This window comes from Montipora capricornis, chromosome 10, assembly GCF_036669925.1.
Source record: "Montipora capricornis isolate CH-2021 chromosome 10, ASM3666992v2, whole genome shotgun sequence".
Taxonomy (NCBI): domain Eukaryota; kingdom Metazoa; phylum Cnidaria; class Anthozoa; order Scleractinia; family Acroporidae; genus Montipora; species Montipora capricornis.
The window spans coordinates 55,231,209-55,248,708 of record NC_090892.1 but is presented as its reverse complement, the minus strand read 5'-3'; the positions used below and the strand labels follow the sequence as shown (position 1 = coordinate 55,248,708).

General features: G+C 38.9%; 2 protein-coding genes across 9 annotated transcripts in view; both read left to right on the top strand.

Annotated features, from left to right (window-relative positions):
- Positions 1-17,500, top strand: part of LOC138021674 (kinesin-like protein KIFC3) — a 56,449-nt gene that overhangs the window by 22,217 nt on the left and 16,732 nt on the right. For 5 of the 8 annotated variants that reach the window (XM_068868616.1, XM_068868614.1, XM_068868615.1 and 2 more), the window contains one exon: positions 13,680-13,728. The gene's annotated coding sequence lies outside the window, so the exon portion shown is untranslated. Of the gene's footprint in view, positions 1-13,123; positions 13,422-13,679; positions 13,729-17,500 lie in introns of those variants that run through there. The other 3 variants (XM_068868617.1, XM_068868612.1, XM_068868613.1) reach the window with 2 other exon arrangements.
- On the top strand, positions 5,847-7,706 carry LOC138021855 (D(1A) dopamine receptor-like). Its single transcript, XM_068868876.1, has one exon. It carries the CDS (start codon positions 6,386-6,388, stop codon positions 7,397-7,399), a length of 1,014 nt encoding a protein of 337 aa, XP_068724977.1. The 5' UTR covers positions 5,847-6,385; the 3' UTR covers positions 7,400-7,706.

Sequence of the window (17,500 nt, the reverse complement as noted above, 5' to 3'; positions counted from 1 at the left end):
ATATAAAATTATAAAAAGAAGCATAACAATAAAAAAGGTAACAAAAAAAATAAAAAGCGCAGTACAAAGGTTTTGTTTTATGTAACACCAAATAAATAAAGAAATAAAATGTGTTTTTTTAAATTTTTAATTAATTTATTTATTTATTACATATATATTTTATGTAATAATTTTCATATCCCCTTAGTATATAAGACTTACTTTTCTCGATAAAAATAAAATGAGGAAGAGAATAAACATTTGTACACTAACCTTTGGAGGAATGTAATCATACTCCTTTGATAAGGCATTGTCTGCTATCGTAGCCCATTTATTACACCAGCGTATCCCTGGCCGATAATTCTGGGTGTTAGCCCCTAACGTATCAAATAGATGGTAAAATCTCTTCGGGATGCTTCTTTTAGACAGCTGCGTGGAGTGTTCAAGAAATGGAGAGGAACAATACTCGTTTGCTTCACGGCTTGCTCTCATCCAGTGCCGAGTACAAGCTCATTTATTTAACTCGTCTCTCTCTCTAACTCATCTCAATCGATAAAGTTCGCGCAATAAACTATCGTGTTCCCGCACTTTTTTCACCTTTTGTACATACTTTAAACCCTTTTGTACAAAACGGTGTGGAAAGACCTATTTTCGACGGACTCCTTCAAAAAACGTCAAGCTCCCGTTTTCAGTTAAACGCTCCTTTTTTACAAAACACCGGGATCTACACGAGAATTTTCGAAAACGCCGCCATTTTCATAAGAATTGTTGTGGTACTTAGGCCGCACGCAATCGATAGCGCCATGACAGCTTGCACATGCGCAGACGTTATTCAGCCCTGTTTGGGTTACCATATTTTCTTAGCTATGGTGCTCCGCGCGCGCGCGCCTTCGGCGCGCGCGGAGCTCCGCTAAAATACTCAAGGCAAATCACACGATCGTCCGCTTCGAGAAATGAACACGCTGTCTTATTATTGTGCCCTTGTTGCTTTGGTTTCAGACTACCTGGATGTGACCTCTTATGAGCTTGCGTTGGTGTCTGTTACTCATGGTGCGATGACAGCACAATAATAATACATTTTCTTTCCAAGTAAATCACACGATCGTCCGCTTCGAGAAATGAACACGCTGTCTTATTATTATGCCCTTGTTGCTTTGGTTTCAGACTACCTGGATGTGACCTCTTATGAGCTTGCGTTGGTGTCTGTTACTCATGGTGCGATGACAGCACAATAATAATGCATTTTTTTTCCAAGTAAATCACACGATCGTCCGCTTGAAGAAATGAACACGCTGTCTTATTATTGTGCCCTTGTTACCTTGGTTACAGTTTCGGGGGTAAGAGCATTATTTACTGGCAAGACGAAAATTTGCAATAACTATCGCTGGCTGGGAAGGGTTTCAACATGATAAATGCCGCTGGCTGGCGCCCACAGCGAAATGTATACCTTCCTGGCTGGGAAAAGGCCTCAAAATAATGGATGCTAGCTGGCGACCTCGGAAAATAATCTCTTGCTAGCTGGCTCGGAAGAACGGATATTTATTTCCCAGGGTAGTTAAATATTAACAAAAATGTCTTAATGGATGCCCACGTATCGTGTAAGTCAATAACAGATGAATTCAGAAAAAGGGTTCGTTGGGTACTCCTGCAAAACCAATTTCTGCTAGACACACGAGAAAAACAACCAGAGCCGACACACGGCATAGAATTTGTGCTCGACACAGGAACAAACGATTAGCTAGAGCCGACATCTGTGACTCCGCACTCGGCAAATGAGCAAAGGTAAGCTAGAGCTGAAATACGGCAAGGACCAAAATGTGCCCGAAACACGAGCGAACGTATAGCTAGAGCCGACATGGCATACCAGCTTGTGCTAAACACACGAGCGAATGTAAAGCTAGGGTAGACACACGGCAAACATACCACACAAGGAAACCCACAGGGATAGAAAGCGAAACGATGCAAAACCTATGCAAATAAGAAACTAGAACGAAAAGAAGAAAATGCACAAAACTGTAAAATACCTCGTTCAACTGTTCTTGTTGTCCACCGAGTGGGCCCGCTGGTTGCGCGGGAGGAGCCGGTGGAGCTGGCAGAACTGTGACCACGACGGCAGGAACCGGAGCAGCCGGTGGAGCAGGATTAGCTGAAGCCTCTAAATCAGCGGCCGCAGGTTTTACAGGTACAGCTATATTAAACACCGACCAAAGTTCCCCTTAAGGTAAAGCACGAGGCTAAGCTTCGGCGACGTGAAGCGGAGAAAACACGAAAATCCCTCCAGACTTACCGGCTTGCGTATCTCTTTCGAAATGCCGCGAATCTACGAAAACAGATCTTTAAGTAAGGAGGTATTGTACGTGGTAATTTACCACTTAATTATGCATCGCGCAATCCACAAAAGGAGTTACGTAACCCACGCATTTGGAATTCCGCGGCATAAACATGAGTGAGAATAGTGTGGTATTTTGTTCTAGCTCAATCCTGGACTTTGATATTCATCTCCCTCTTGTCTGTTCTACAAATAATTATACTTTCACACTTTTGAAAGTTTCTCCTTAGATAGTTAGATCGCACATTCTTGTAACTTGGCCTGTACTAAAATGGCAGCCTTATCTGATTCGCTTCTGCAATAGCGATTTCTTAGGATTTGCTTAAGGAAGTGAACTCGGTTTTAACCGTACGGTTTCATCTGGAACGGGAAGGATAAAGTTAAACGCCAGGCCTAGATATCTGACCGAAAGAAAGCAGGAAATTCAGTTCATGATTAAAGCAGATCGAGTAGTCTGTCTAAAAAAATTCAGAGAAATACCCAAGTCCTTTCATCAATTGGCGGATGTCTTGTGTTGTGCTGCAACTTTGATACCTCTAAGCTCAGTTAAGATTCAGTTACCAGCATACTATAAGGGATGTCTTGATGCGTGGTCGGATTTAAACTGGAGACCAGCAGCCAAGTTCATCTTAAGAAGTTTAAATGAGATAATTTGAAACAACAAATTTCAACTAAATTTCAACTAAATCCCGGATTTAGTTGGCCTTGGCTTTGTCAGGATAGGTCACGATCGAAACTCCATAAACGGCTCCTTCTCACTAGATTTTGTAGTAACATCCCCAGAGCAAAGATTTTTACTTATGAGAATTGTTAATTCAATCCCGGCTGACTGGCGTGCCCTTGCTAAAGCTTCGATTTCGCTTCCACTCCGAGCACTTCCGAATCGACAATCAAGACAGCCAGCGGCGATTTAATTCCAATTTTCGATGTGTCGTCGAAGCAGATTTATCAATTTTTCCTCGAGAGAAAACAATGCCTGCCCACCACTAAATAAAATTTAAAAGATAAATACTCGGATACAATTGTTGATTGGGAAAGGGTCTATACTTAAGCATTTCATGTTACATTAGAATGGAATCCAAATCAATAGCGATACTCACCGTTTCGTCACATATTGTCATTAATATGCCAACCAGAGATCTATTGACTGTCGCAACAAAGGATTCTCTTGTTCTGTGATTGGCAAAATTTAAATAACAAAAAGAATTGTTTATCAACAGTGAAATCTTCTATACACTGAAAGAAAATTAATTTTATCTTAGTTCCAGTAGATGCCAAACAGGTGTACGTAATCTTCCAGGTTTTATCGCGAGGAAGAGACGGGTATACAGCATTAAGCTTCATATTGCAAGGGAGTAAGAACCCTTGTTTATGTCTTCTCTCTTATTTTAATGTTGTATCACTGTTTTTTAACTTTATTTTTATTTGCTTGCATCGACTCTCTGTCCCTCATTTTCTCTTGCTTGTACTGAATTCCGTAGTCCGAAATCCAAAGTCCACATTCCGTGACCCAACCATAGTTAGAATAGTCATTCACATTTAAAACTGTTTTTAACGGTATTGATGCCAATGAAAATCAGTAAACGGTTGCTTTACAAGTTTCTACGATTGTATTTAAAAATATTTAATACTTTCATTACAATTCCGAGAGAATATTAGGCCGGTTAGCAGGGCCGTAGCCAGTATAAGGCCACTTGTTTTTCCTGCATACTGATATCTTCCCCTCACAATTTGAATCTTTGTTCGGACTCCCGAGGGACACGCTTTTTGTGGAAAGTTTTTGAAGCCGTTCACTAAAAACTCGCAGCACGTGTTTTAATCGGGTCTAAGAACACTGCTGGTTGTTTTCTAAACATTGCAAAATAACAATAATAATCATGTACTTCATAACGTCTCGTACTTATTTATCCGAGCACAATAAGCGCTCTGCTAATTGGGGAGAAAACAAATCAACTCAAATTAGATTAAATCACATGGTAGACATATTACTTCACGATGCCCCTTCGAATCAATTTTGATGACTATGCAGCAATCTTTGCAACTGTCAGACTTTTAATATCTCTTGGTCAACTCAACAGTGTTTGTTTTGTTATTTCTTGTCAGTGTAATTTCTTATTTAATTTACTGTTAAGTAGCTTTTGTTTGCCCTCAGGCCTAGAAGCATTATTGTATGTATTTATATTTATGTAGTCTCGGTCCTAGGTGATCGATCCTCTGGAAGATCCCGCCTTTGATTTCGCCCGTCGCCAAGCAACTTGTTTCTCAACCCTTCCCGATTACATCTTTTAAAAATCAATAGCTGCATGGAAGGTGCGCGGGAGCGATTGCAGAATACCCGGCCATTATTGTATTCTTGTGCACGAATAGTTGACTGAAGTAATTAATTACACCTGAGTTTTCATTTTGCGGAACTCAGTTGTAAACCAATCTGTTTCGCTGCTCTGTTAACTTAATTTCGGAACGTCAGTATGAAATCGTTTTATTTTATTATTTTTCCACCGAGAAAACATGCATGCGTTGTTTTGAGGAATTTTCAATATCCGGTAAAACTTAACGATTCTCTGTTCAATCCTATTAACCTCAACGGAGCCAAATATTTTGTTTTCCCAAGAGCAATTTGTACGGTGGGACGGTTGTAGAGTTATTTGCTTACTACCACCAATTTAAGTCCTGGATGACGTCGGCCATACGTTGGTCGAGTTTTGTAAGTTCCCTACACTGCACCAAAACATTTTTGTCGTTACTTACGCTTTTCGTCACATAAGGTGGCCCGTAAGGGTCATGTTGGTGTTGTTATTTTCTGCAAGTCCAGAATTTTCTATCTCGACTTGGGCTGAGGGTTATAAGTCGAGATCTCGAGTTATAAGTCGAGATAGAAAATTCTCGACTTGCAGGAAAAAACAACACCAGCATGACCCTTACGTATACGGGCCACCGTACGTATATGTCTGAAACCATTGAATTAGAGGTTTTATTTTCTAGTACAAAAACTGAAATGCTTTCAAAACCGTTAGATCCAATATTTTGCGTGTTCATTTGAACTTTTTTGTTAAGATATAATTTAAAATTCGGACGCCTAATCAGAAATGCGTTCTTGCTAGCTGTCATCACGAGTCTCAGATCTTTATGTGCTTTCCGGTCATTCGCTTTGTCATGGCGTTTGTCGTTTCCTTTTATCCAATGATGCAAATGATATCTGACAGCTGAAATGATGGACACTCGCGCTTTTTAACATGACGCTTTCAAAAGCAATACAGTATTGTCATGTTTTATCTCCTGGTTTAAGTGCTTCAGTGTTTTTGGATCCTCATCAAGTGCGGAAACTATTTATTCATTTTCCCCATATTACGGCACAGCGCGATTCCTGCCAAGTGCGAAGTCCAATATCCGTCTATTTTTTTCTCCTTGTCTTTTGTGTGGGGCGAATGCAAATCTAAAGAAAGCTTCATTTACACAGTAAGCGGAATCATTATCAGATTCATGATCAATTTTGATAAGTATCTGTAAATATAGAGGTTGACGCATTTCTTTGGCAAAAGTCTAAGAACCGTTTTATGGAAAATTGGAAGATTCTCCCGAGAAGTCAGCTAACTGATACGATAAGTGATTTTTTTTTTCGATTAAATCGTGCGATGAATTGATTTTGATATTGAGTAGGAACACTGACGACTTCATCCGCTGTTATCGAAGGAAGTGGCTCCAAATGGCCTTTGTCTTTTGGAGGAGTCAGCTTGTGTTTGAACATTTTCATTTGCGGGAGACTCTCATCTATCATTAAAACTACGTGCTACGTTACGCAAGCACCCGGCGCTACGTCTGATCGGTCTTTTTCATAGATCGATGGTCAAAATATTTCTCGGTTTTTCAGCAGACAAAAGGATTTGAGTGATCGGAAAATTGGCCATTTTCCTCATTTTAATTGACTATAATTCTCTTGGGTAGGTTTTGATCGCTTGATAAATCGACCAGTCAACGGTCACTTTAAACATTTGGCTAACTCTGGGTGAAAATTTCCGCCATCAAACAAAAAGCCAACGAGTTAAATTAAAGACGAATCTAGCTTCGACAACTCTCGTAATGTCGGCAGAAACAGTGATCACAACGACATATATGGTCTTGGTTTCTGTCATCGGAACAACAGGAAACTTACTGGTCATCTGCGCCATTCTCCGAAACCGAAGGCTAAGAACAATGGTCTCGAACTATTTTCTGTTCAATTTGTCTGTTTCTGACTTGTTAACAGTCTGTTTGGCAATCCCGTTGCGTCTTGTGGAAGGATTTCAACCCGGATCGATTCCTTGTAGCGTAGTGATAGCCGCCACTGTCCTCTTTGATGGTTTGTCGCGATTGAACATTAGTTTTGTCAGTGTGGATCGATTCGTGGCGGTGAGATTCCCTTTCGGGTATACCTTGTATATGACATCAGTGATTGCTGTTGGTTTGATAATAAGTGGATGGATAGTTATGACAGCGTTTGCCGTCTTGCCCATTGTGGGCGTTGGCTCTGCTTCTCCTGAACTTCTTCACCAGAATCATGGTCTGTGTTTCTTCTCCATAAACTTGTCCACGGCCTACCTTCTTATTTTTCTCATTGGCTTTTGCTTATTACCAGTGGTTCTATCAAGCGTGATCAACTTGTTCCTCTTCAAAGCAAGCCACAGACAACTGAGGATAATTCAGGTGCAATATTTGAACGCTGAAACGTCTGCTGCCGTCGAGACAAACAACTTCGCATCCATTGCGACAAACGTGGAAGTGCGGACTGAAGGCAATGAACCAGCTAACACTTCTCGGCAGCAAAATTGCCGTAGAACAATTCAGTTAAGGCAAAGAAAAGTGTTAAAAATGGTGACTGTCTTAGTGAGTTTGTTTTTTGTCCTTGTACTGCCGATCACTTTAATCGATCTACTAGGAGCTTTTGGACACTCTCATGTGCCTCCTTTTGTTGCTAAAATCGCCGTATGCATGATTTATACCAACGCGGCAATAAACGTCTTTGTTTACGCCGGTTTCAACAGGGAATTTCGAAAAACGTTTGTCCAAATAATTCGAGCAGCTAGAGCGTGGATTACGAGTGTTCACCATCAATGATTTAAAGAGATGAATAAACCTTTTACGGGAAGATGCATACACTAAACGGCTTAACGTTTAGAGTAGTTTAGAGTAAAGCTCGCCGGTCTAACGAGAAGAAAAAAGAAAATGAAAATGAACAGATAACCAAATGGTGGGTGAAGTATCACTGGAGAAACAATAGTTGATCTTCACAACCCCCCAGGTGCATTGTGTAATCTTTTATAGGAGGGCAAACAAGTTATTCAAGAAGATTAAAATTAACAGATGAACTAGCGTCGAAAGATTGTGGATTGTGTCTTCAGTGGATTCTCTCGGACCTTTCACTTTAATGGACAATAATGAGATATGCTGAATAATACATTACTGAGTCTTTTGGTCGAAAAAGATAGATAGTTAACATCGCGCTCAATGATTCCGGTGGACAGTGGTCCTTTAAGACAGTACATAAAAATAATCAAAAGAATGAAAAACATTAAAATAGTAATAATAAATAATGATAATAATAATAATTCTGAATAATCAAGTGTTCAAAAGTTTCCCTTTTTATTTTATTTCTTTTCCGCATTTCTTGTTGCGCCTTTAAATGAATTTTCACGCAAATGTGACTCCATTTTGAATTGGGACGCAAATAAAGCGAAAATGAGAGTGAATTTAATTTTCCCACTTTCAAAATTACGCCACTGTAGCCCGCGCAGCATATGCATTTGACCCGATTTTCTTGTCGTATCATTCATTCAAAGGAAAATTGGGCCACTGAGGTTATTTGAATGAAACATCTTCACATATCACTTCTAATTTAGCGCCGTTTTAAAAAAACATTTACAAGGTTCTTTACTACATCATAAAATTAGTGTATTGTCAATGTTTGTTGACTTTATGTTATGCTCAACGGAAATAATAATACGTTCCGTATTTTTGGAAAGGTCAAAACCTATTCGTTGCCTTACCGGACATTTATGAACCGTATTTGCATCCATGCAACTCGAGCTCGATGGAATTAATTTAATTTAATCTATTGACTGTGCCAGTCAAGCTGACAGAGCGCCACAACAGCTTGCGCCAGTTACTGTGGCCCATTGTTTTACCCTCCCAACCATGATACACAACATGAGCTTGTACCTCAGTCGGTAGAGCACCGGTGATCTAACCCGAAGGTCGTGGGTTCAATTCCCACCCTGGTCAGAGTTTTTCTCTGTCCTTGTGTGGGCCCATTTCTATTAGTAGGGTTAACGCTCACATGGTTCATATGGGGTAGAAAACTAGCCGACTTCACATTACACTCTAATCAGTTAAGTCTACAGATATCATTGAACAAGTTATTACATACAACAATCCTGCTATCGCAGAGTGTATCGAGGGTGTTTGCCTCCATAGCATTACGGTAGGATAACGTCGGGAAGATGACAATGCAAGAAAACTGAATGATAGTGGCTGAAGTAAGTTTCCGACAAGAGCCATGTATTGTAGACTTTTGACCAGCTACTAGTTTGCTTGATAGCTCAGTTGATAAAGCAATTCAGCGCAATCGCAGGGTCATGGGTTCGACTCCCTGGGGTTCAAGCCCGGGTTTTTGCGGCAGGCTTGTTTGCAGCTGTTTAAACTTGCATATCTGACTTGGATGATCTTCTAACTTTCATTCCATGTCCATTCCGCTGTTCAAATATATAGAATTTTATATATTCTGACATGATTTTGTTCACTCATGCGGGATGTAACTTAAGCTCGTAATTTTTGCACTTTTTTTTAGATTTTAGAAAATATGAACCTGTTTCAAAATTTTGGGTCAAAAGGTTCTTGTAGAGGAGATCTAGGTATAGGTGTTTTCAGTCCTTTTGGGAGGGTTTCAACCTAAAAACGGATTTCATCTGTGTGACTGGGCTACTCTAAACGAATTAGACTTTCAGCCGAAGAAATGTGTGAATCTTCGTATCTCACGAAAACTCTGTAGCTTTGACCGTGTCTACATCATCAACAGAATGGACCAATTAAAGTGCATGTCATCCCAAAGAGATCTTGGAGTGGCAGTTACAAAAACCTTATCGTGGAACGACCATATTGAACAGATATCAGCAAAGGCTAACAAAATGCTTGGCTTCATAAAGAGAAACTGTTCCAGAGACTTACCTAGTAACGCCCTTAAGGCTCTTTATTTAGCTCTAGTCAGATCCCACTTGGGGTATTGTAGTCAATTGTGGGCCCCTCAGTCTGTTAGTAGAAATATATTACTTATTGAATCCATTCAACGTAGGGCCACTAAATTTCTATGCAAATACCCGAACGCTAGCTACAAGGAAAGACTTGTGCTTTTGAATCTCTTACCACTAAATTATTGGTTGGAATACTTAGACTTAGTCTTTTTCTTTAAGTGTAAAAATGGTTTGCTTGCTGTTGATTTGTGCAAATACGTTACATTTGCTACTGGTTCTACAAGGCGTGGCTCCTCTGGTTTAAATTAAAAGTATAACTGCATTCCAAGAACGTCTAGTTTTAGAGATACTTATTTCATACGTATAGTCAATACTTGGAATGCTTTACCCAATAATATCAAGGGCATTACAGTTCTTAGTACTTTTAAACGTAAGCTAAAGGCTTTCTTTTTAGAAAGGTTAAGGTTAGTCTTTGATCAGGATAACATAAGATCTTATAAGTTTGCATGCCCAAAATGTTATAGTATAAGAACTTTAACTGTGTGCTCGTGTTAATTGACGTTTTTCACTCTACTCTAACTGTAACAATTGTTTTTAATTAATGGCTTATGGGGTTGGTTAGGGACATATTTTCACTGGGGGTGGGTTGGGTGGCTTAACCTCGTAGGGGACTTCGTGTCCTTTTGTTCTGTCCACCTAGTATTGCACATCGCATACTGAATCTGTAAATAAATAAATAAATAAATAAATAAATAAATAAATAAATAAATAAATATTTACCATATGAATTTTCGGAAACCCATTTCTGTGTTTCAATACGATACCGATGCAGCATTACAGTTTCTTTCTTTAGAAACTAAGCGGCAGAACCCTTTCTTTTTTTGAGAATACTAACTGATCGTCCATAAAACTTTATATCTTTACTCACCAGCTGGAACTAGGGTGTGAATTGGAGTTTTTCACTGTGATACGACCATGAAAACCAACATCAATACGGATATTGATATTGTACCACAACGCTTTTACAGGGGTGTCTTGAGGACCTCTCGATGCGACACAAATCTAGTTCTTTCGTTTTAATGAGCAATATTTGTGTCATTCTCCCACGCGCAGCGAATCATCATCAAATCTTTTTGGAATTAAATAATCGCTATCCTTAGCGTGCCTGTGCAATGTGTTTAAAATATAACTAAAATGTCTTCTTTATGATTTGGCTCGTTTGAGTTTTCTGTTGTGATTGAGCAAAATGATAACTTTTGAAAGCGCAGCGAATTATCATCAAATCTTTTTAGAATTAGATAATCGCTATCCCGGACATTTCATCAATATCTATATAATAAAAAGAACATTACATGGCCGCGCGGGGATACGAATTTTATCTTCTCGTGCTTCTCAGCATTTGAAGATAAAATTCGTATCCCCGCGCGGCCATGTAATATCCTCTACTCCTTAGTCTGTTTGTACTGCACTTTGGAATTTAAAAAGATCTTTCAGTTCTTAGTATATCATATTGTAGGTGTTCGCTCACTTTGGTAGAAGGCTGTGCAATTTATGGTTTTCATAGCTACAGTTATCGTTGAACAAGTTATTACATAGAACAATCCTGCTATCGCAGAGTGTATCGAGGGTGTTTGCCTCCATAGCATTACGGTAGGATAACGTCGGGAAGATGACAATCCAAGAAAACTGAACGATACTGGCTGAAGTAAGTTTCCGACAAGAGCCGTCTATTGTAGACTTTTGACCAGCTACTAGTTTGCTTGATAGCTCAGTTGGTAAAGCAGTTCCCGCAATTGCAGGGTCATGGGTTCGACTCCCTGGGGTTCAAGCCCGGGTTTTTGCAGCAGGCTTGTTTGCAGCTGTTTAAACTTGCATATCTGACTTGGATGATCTTCTAACTTTCATTCCATGTCCATTCCGCTGTTCAAATATATAGAATTTTATATATTCTGACATGATTTTGTTCACTCATTCGGGATGTAACTTAAGCTCGTAATTTTTGCACATTTTTTTTAGATTTTAGAAAATATGAACCTGTTTCAAAATTTTGGGTCAAAAGGTTCTTGTAGAGGGGATCTAGGTATAGGTGTTTTCAGTCCTTTTGGGAGGGTTTCAACCTAAAAACGAATTTCGCGAGCGACATATTTACCATATGAATTTTTGGAAACCCATTTCTGTGTTTCAATACGATACCGATGCAGCATTACAGTTTCTTTCTTTAGAAACTAAACGGCAGAACCCTTTCTTTTTCAGTTTGAGAATACTAACTGATCGTCCATAAAACTTTACATCTTTACTCACCAGCTGGAACTAGGGTGTGAATTGGAGTTTTTCACTGTGATACGACCATGAAAACCAACATCAATACGGATGTTGATATTGTACCACAACGCTTTTACAGGGGTGTCTTGAGGACCTCTCGATACGACACAAATCTAGTTCTTTTGTTTTAGTGAGCAATATTTGTGTCATTCTCCCACGCGCAGCGAATTATTATCAAATCTTTTTGGAATTAAATAATCGCTATCCTTAGCGTGCCTGTGCAATGTGTTTAAAATATAAATAAAATGTGTTCTTTATGATTGGCTCGTTTGAGTTTTCTGTTGTGATTGAGCAAAATGATAACTTTGGAAGGCGCAGCGAATTATCATCAAATCTTTTTGGAATTAAATAATCGCTTTCCTTAGTGTGCCTGTGCAATGTGTTTAAATAAAATGTCTTCTTTTATGATTGGCTCGTTTGAGTTTTCTGTTGTGATTGAGCAAAATGATAACTTTTGAAACCGCTGCATGCGATAACATGTTTGAAAAAGGGTACTAGAATGATTTAGAACGAATGATTTGGAGGCCAAATTGGGCACCGATTCCCATTAATACTAATTTGCATATAAGCAACATACTATCGCAAACCCTACTGCACGTCATTAATGCAATGAAGAGTTGACGTACTTTGAAGCAATGCCTATATACTTTAAGTTCTGCTACCCAGAGCATTGATAAATAACCAGATCACACTATTAGTAGATGTTGTTTTGTATAGATGTTACTAAAAAACTACGTCATTGTTTACACTTTATGATCTTGTGCATAGTTTAATTTGATCAACAATAGAAAGTACGCTGAGAATATTATATTAGTATAGGTAACCAAATCATGTCAAAGGTCCATTCCTTTTTCTGGCACACTCGGGTCTTTTTTGCGATTATCCCCTACTCATCCAAGAAAAAAAGTACATCTCTTCCGCGAAAGTTTTTTTGCTTAAGAAGATTAAAACTTTATTGTAAAATAACTTAAATGACCTAATTCACCAGTTAGTTTTAACGTTACTGTGTTAACTTCGAAAAATATGGAAGCGGAACCTCTGAAAAGGGACACCCAACTGTGGCATGGATTCTGCACCCTGAGTCGAAGAAACGGCTGTCGAAAATCTATCTAGAAAAAAAAAAATATGGGATTGAATTTTGTGTCCTCCGGAATTTTAATTTATGTACGTTGTCATCGTTTTATATTGACATCTGTGAAGTATTTATTTACATCGACTAGTAAAAACATGGAAGAAAGTGCAATTTGCCTTCAAATATCCTTTAAATCTTTTCTCTTGTCCTTTAGTTGTACGTCTTTTCCGTATCTTTAATATTCTTTTTCATTATAATTTCACCTGTTTATTTGTAATGTTGTTTCAATGTTCGTAAGACGTAAAGAATGCAGAGGTGTTCAATAGAAAAGCGGAAGCTGCAATCGAGCATAGATCCGGGGGACCCTTGAAACAAAATTGATGGGTCAAACGTACGCAACCGGAGTGGAAGACACTGCTTCAAGAGACCGCATCGAGTAAAAGTCTAGTTGGTAAGCCAAACGCCCCAGGGATTGTTTCTTTTTCATCTTCAGCTCGCAGTAAGTAACATGACCTCAAGAAAGGTATTTTTTAGCGGATGCATCTCCAATGAAACAATTAACATACTAAGTTCCTGAATAAGCCTACGGCCAAAAAAGATGTTCGTCTGTATCCATTTCCACCGAGTCAAAAAGTCAATATAGTTATTCTGACTCTCCGCAAATACATACTGCTGCGATTCAAGCTATGATAGCTTTTCTGAATAAGCAAGCAAGCGGGCAAGATTGAGGTTTTTTCCCCTATTCTCATTTTAACAGATAAAAAGAACACTGAACCAGCTGAAAACTCAACATTTCAACATACCAGGTGAGACATTCACGCCATTATTGTTATTGATCTGTAAGAAAATAATCGTTAATAAACGATACTCATCAGAGGCAATGTCATTAAATTCCTTCCTAGGTTGTCTTTTGAGAAACCTACTGAGATCAGTTATAATGTCTGTTCAGATTACATAGGTAAATTACAAAATCTTTAGGGACTTGAAACTGGTGCAAGAGAAAATTCAAGAGCTGATTTTGTGTCACCAAAAAGTCTTGCTGCCCTATTTTCATCCGAAATTTGGATGACAAGACATCCGTGGCAATATAATTGACTTACAGTGCAAAAGTTCTGAGCACATTTTCAGAATTAACTGAAACTGCTCTCATTCATTAATTACAGCTCAAAGTTCCACCAAGATCTCCTTTTTTGGTGACAACTTTACGGTTCACCAATACTTGATTACAGAAACCCTTTTTTCCTGTTATGGTCCAGTCCTAATTATGGAATTAAGGCACTGAAATATCATAAAACGTTGTTTCTTCGTTGTTCGGCTCAGACTAACTTTCAAAAAATGTTTACTTTTCGTGTTTTTTGCTGAGACGACTTCGTTCTGTTTGGATCACGGACTTACTGGACGTTAAAGTTAGCCGTTTCCGCTGCCGACTCCAATCAGATAAGCTTACGTAAACAAAATGCAAGAGTTTCCAATAGGCGTTTTGGACAAAAGCGCTAACTCACGTTAAATTGGAAGTCATCGTCCGATATGCGGGTAAGGGGACTCTTTCCAATTAGAGATAATTCGATTCGCAAACGAAGCTCAACGCAGACTGATAAGCGAGCCCAAGTGTGTACCCGCTATAGCACAGCCACGCCGCAAGACGGGGTGCAGGGATGGCGCAGTGGTGAGAGCACTCGCTTCCCACCAATGTGGCCCAGGTTCGATTCCTCGACTCGGCGTCATATGTGGGTTGAGTTTGTTGGTTCTCTACTCTTCACCGAGAGATTTTCTCCGGGTACTCCGGTTTCCCCTCTCCTCAAAAACCAACATTTGACTTGTTGTGTTAATTGTTAATTTCACTTTACAGTGTCCCCAATTAGTGCTCCAGCGCTAAATCTACTAGACACTTAAATAAAGTTCCTTTCCTTTCCTTTTCCTTCTCTGTCGAATGGCCCGGCTATACACTCCACGGTAATGTCTCCAATAATTGCGTCGTCAAGTCGGCGGAGTAAATCAAGTATTTCAACTTCAAAATTTGGTAACAAATGTTTTGATAGAGCCAAATGGGCCACAGGGTAAAGATTTGGAAGCTGACGTTTCGAACACTCGAAACTTCCAACTGTCAACTCTTTTGTCAATTTGTCTTCAGTTGATCAACTAGTTTGATTTGAAAAAAATGTGTTTCACTCATATTCCAACACAGCGCCTGTTTCTTTAGTAACTAAACCTATCATGTTAGTTTAATATATATAACACCGTGTGTTGGAGATGGCCTAGGTTTACACTGAATACCTCCATTACTGCAAACGCAAAATTCTTGAATTATAAACAATAACCTAACAAGACCACCACATTTTGGCTACACCGACGATGCAGAGGAATTTGCGTACTTTTGAAAGAGGCGTTGCAGGCTCGGGCATGAAAGCGTGGTTTATTGACAAAAATGACGTGATTCCGTTTTGAGAGCAAACTGTCTTGTTCAAATCATTAAAATTTGACATTTCATTAAAAGACTCTATCTTCATCCAGCTCAGTCTCAATCAAATAAAGGAAATATTGGAAGTGAGAAACCGTTTTTTATGTCCAGAGGTAATTAGATGCACGCCGGTTTGAATAAGCGTCACAAAGTGTCCTCTTGTCGTTCTCCCCAACACATCCCGTCAATCGTGTCTCGGAATACAGACAAATGATGTCACTAAGTGTTCCCCAAATGCTGCTACTCGAGTAAGGATAAACCGATGCATTTATCCTGACCTAAAAATAACGCTAACCTTTAATCCTTAGCTTTTTGTTAGAAAAGGTAGGAAACGCTTGCACTTTAAAGTGACACGTCGTGTCGGATATCAATCGAATTACTTGCATTTTGGGACATAAGTGAAACTTAAGTGCATTAACGTAATTCATGTTTCATGTTTTAAAAATTCAGAAATTATCGAAGTAGTTTTACAATCACTTATTAGTTTCCAGTCTTTCATCTTAACACATTCATTCATTCTTTCATTCGTTCATTCGTTCATTCGTTCATTCGTTCATTCGTTCATTCGTTCATTCGTTCATTCGTTCATTCGTTCATTCGTTCATTCGTTCATTCGTTCATTCACTCATTCATTTACTTTAACTGAATTAATTGTCACGTCTGACGACGAACGGCGAGTTATCGAAACGTAGTGAGAAACGTCACGTTTTAAAAAGAAGGCATTAAAACAGCTATGTGCATTTTGTTTTTACGCAAAATGGACATTGGTAATAATATGGCACACAACATATGAAGGTCACTTGACCCGCAAACATATGTTGGAGAGTGAAGAAAACTTTTTTCCTGGGATGTAACCGTTTTCAAAATCTACAGAATTATTCGGGCCCGTAACGAAATTCGTGAAACTAAGATTCGCGTATCCTGAAAAGCTCCTCTTTGAATACGTTTTCAAAACAAGTAAAAGTATATTTGCAATTATTAAATTCTCAACCTCGGATAATGCAATTCTCGTGCTCTGATTGGTTCACTCAATCTCGGTTATCAGCTCATATACCTTAGTTTGACCTTATATGGTAAATGATTGCGCTTGGCGTTGCTAAACTGAAAACGTTTACGCCAGAAAGCAAAATTTCTTTCGGTACAAAGAAAAAGAAAAACGTTTTTGTGGAAAGTTTGGATCACTTTCGAAGCTTAGAGATACGCGAAAAGGTAAGAAATGTTTTTCTGATGAGCCTGCGTCTGTCTGACCACGAGGTATTACACAACATCGCGTCTTCATCAACTTTTTTCGATTTCGCTAGGATTTTCTCTCTTTTTTCGCTCGTATTTAGTACTTCCAAACTTTTGGAGTTTAAGGAATTTAATAAAACAATTATTCCATTCGCGCTTGTTGGATATGAGAGTGGTTATAGCCAACTCGGCGCTACGCGCCTCGTTGGCTATTTACCATCTCATATCCAACGCGCGCTCATGGAATAATTGTTAAATATACATGACTCGAGACATTTTTCTTAATTGAGAAGATGAAAGGGGATTTGTGCCACCAGAAATACGCACCAAAAGCTTCGTGACTCTTCGACGGTTCTCTGGATTCTCCAGTTTCTTTCCTCCTCCTAAACAAGCGTGCAGCCTAGTCCACACATAAGGGCCGTGTGGTGAGAATACATTATGGCTGAAATAAGTATACGTGTTTTTCATTAAATTATTATGAAGTAGTTTTCTTCTTCGCTTCCCTCCACACATTGTATTAAGAAACCAAACATACATGATCCCAAATCCATAATGTACATCTTGAGAAAACCAAAATCCCATGCGAAAAGATGATACAAAAAGAATATAAGGTTAGAGAAGGAATCCTAGAGCCCATGATAATTACTTGAAATCTATTTTTAGATCGTATCCGTGCTGTGAAGGTTATTTTTATCTGTTGTTTCCATAACCACGCTGTCCACTTGAACACATTAACTGACCAATAAGGTGTCGTCTTTGAAATAACCACGAAGTTTGACACAGAGCTAATAATAGATTTCAAATGATTTTCATCGTCAGAGGGGCTAATATGGGGGATTCGATCTCTTACTTCATTCTCTCTTGATGATGAATTGGTGATTCTCGGAAAA

Coding starts and splice junctions, on each gene's coding strand:
- LOC138021855 (XM_068868876.1), top strand. CDS start 6,386: ATGTCGGCAGAAACAGTGATCACAACGACATATATGGTCTTGGTTTCT.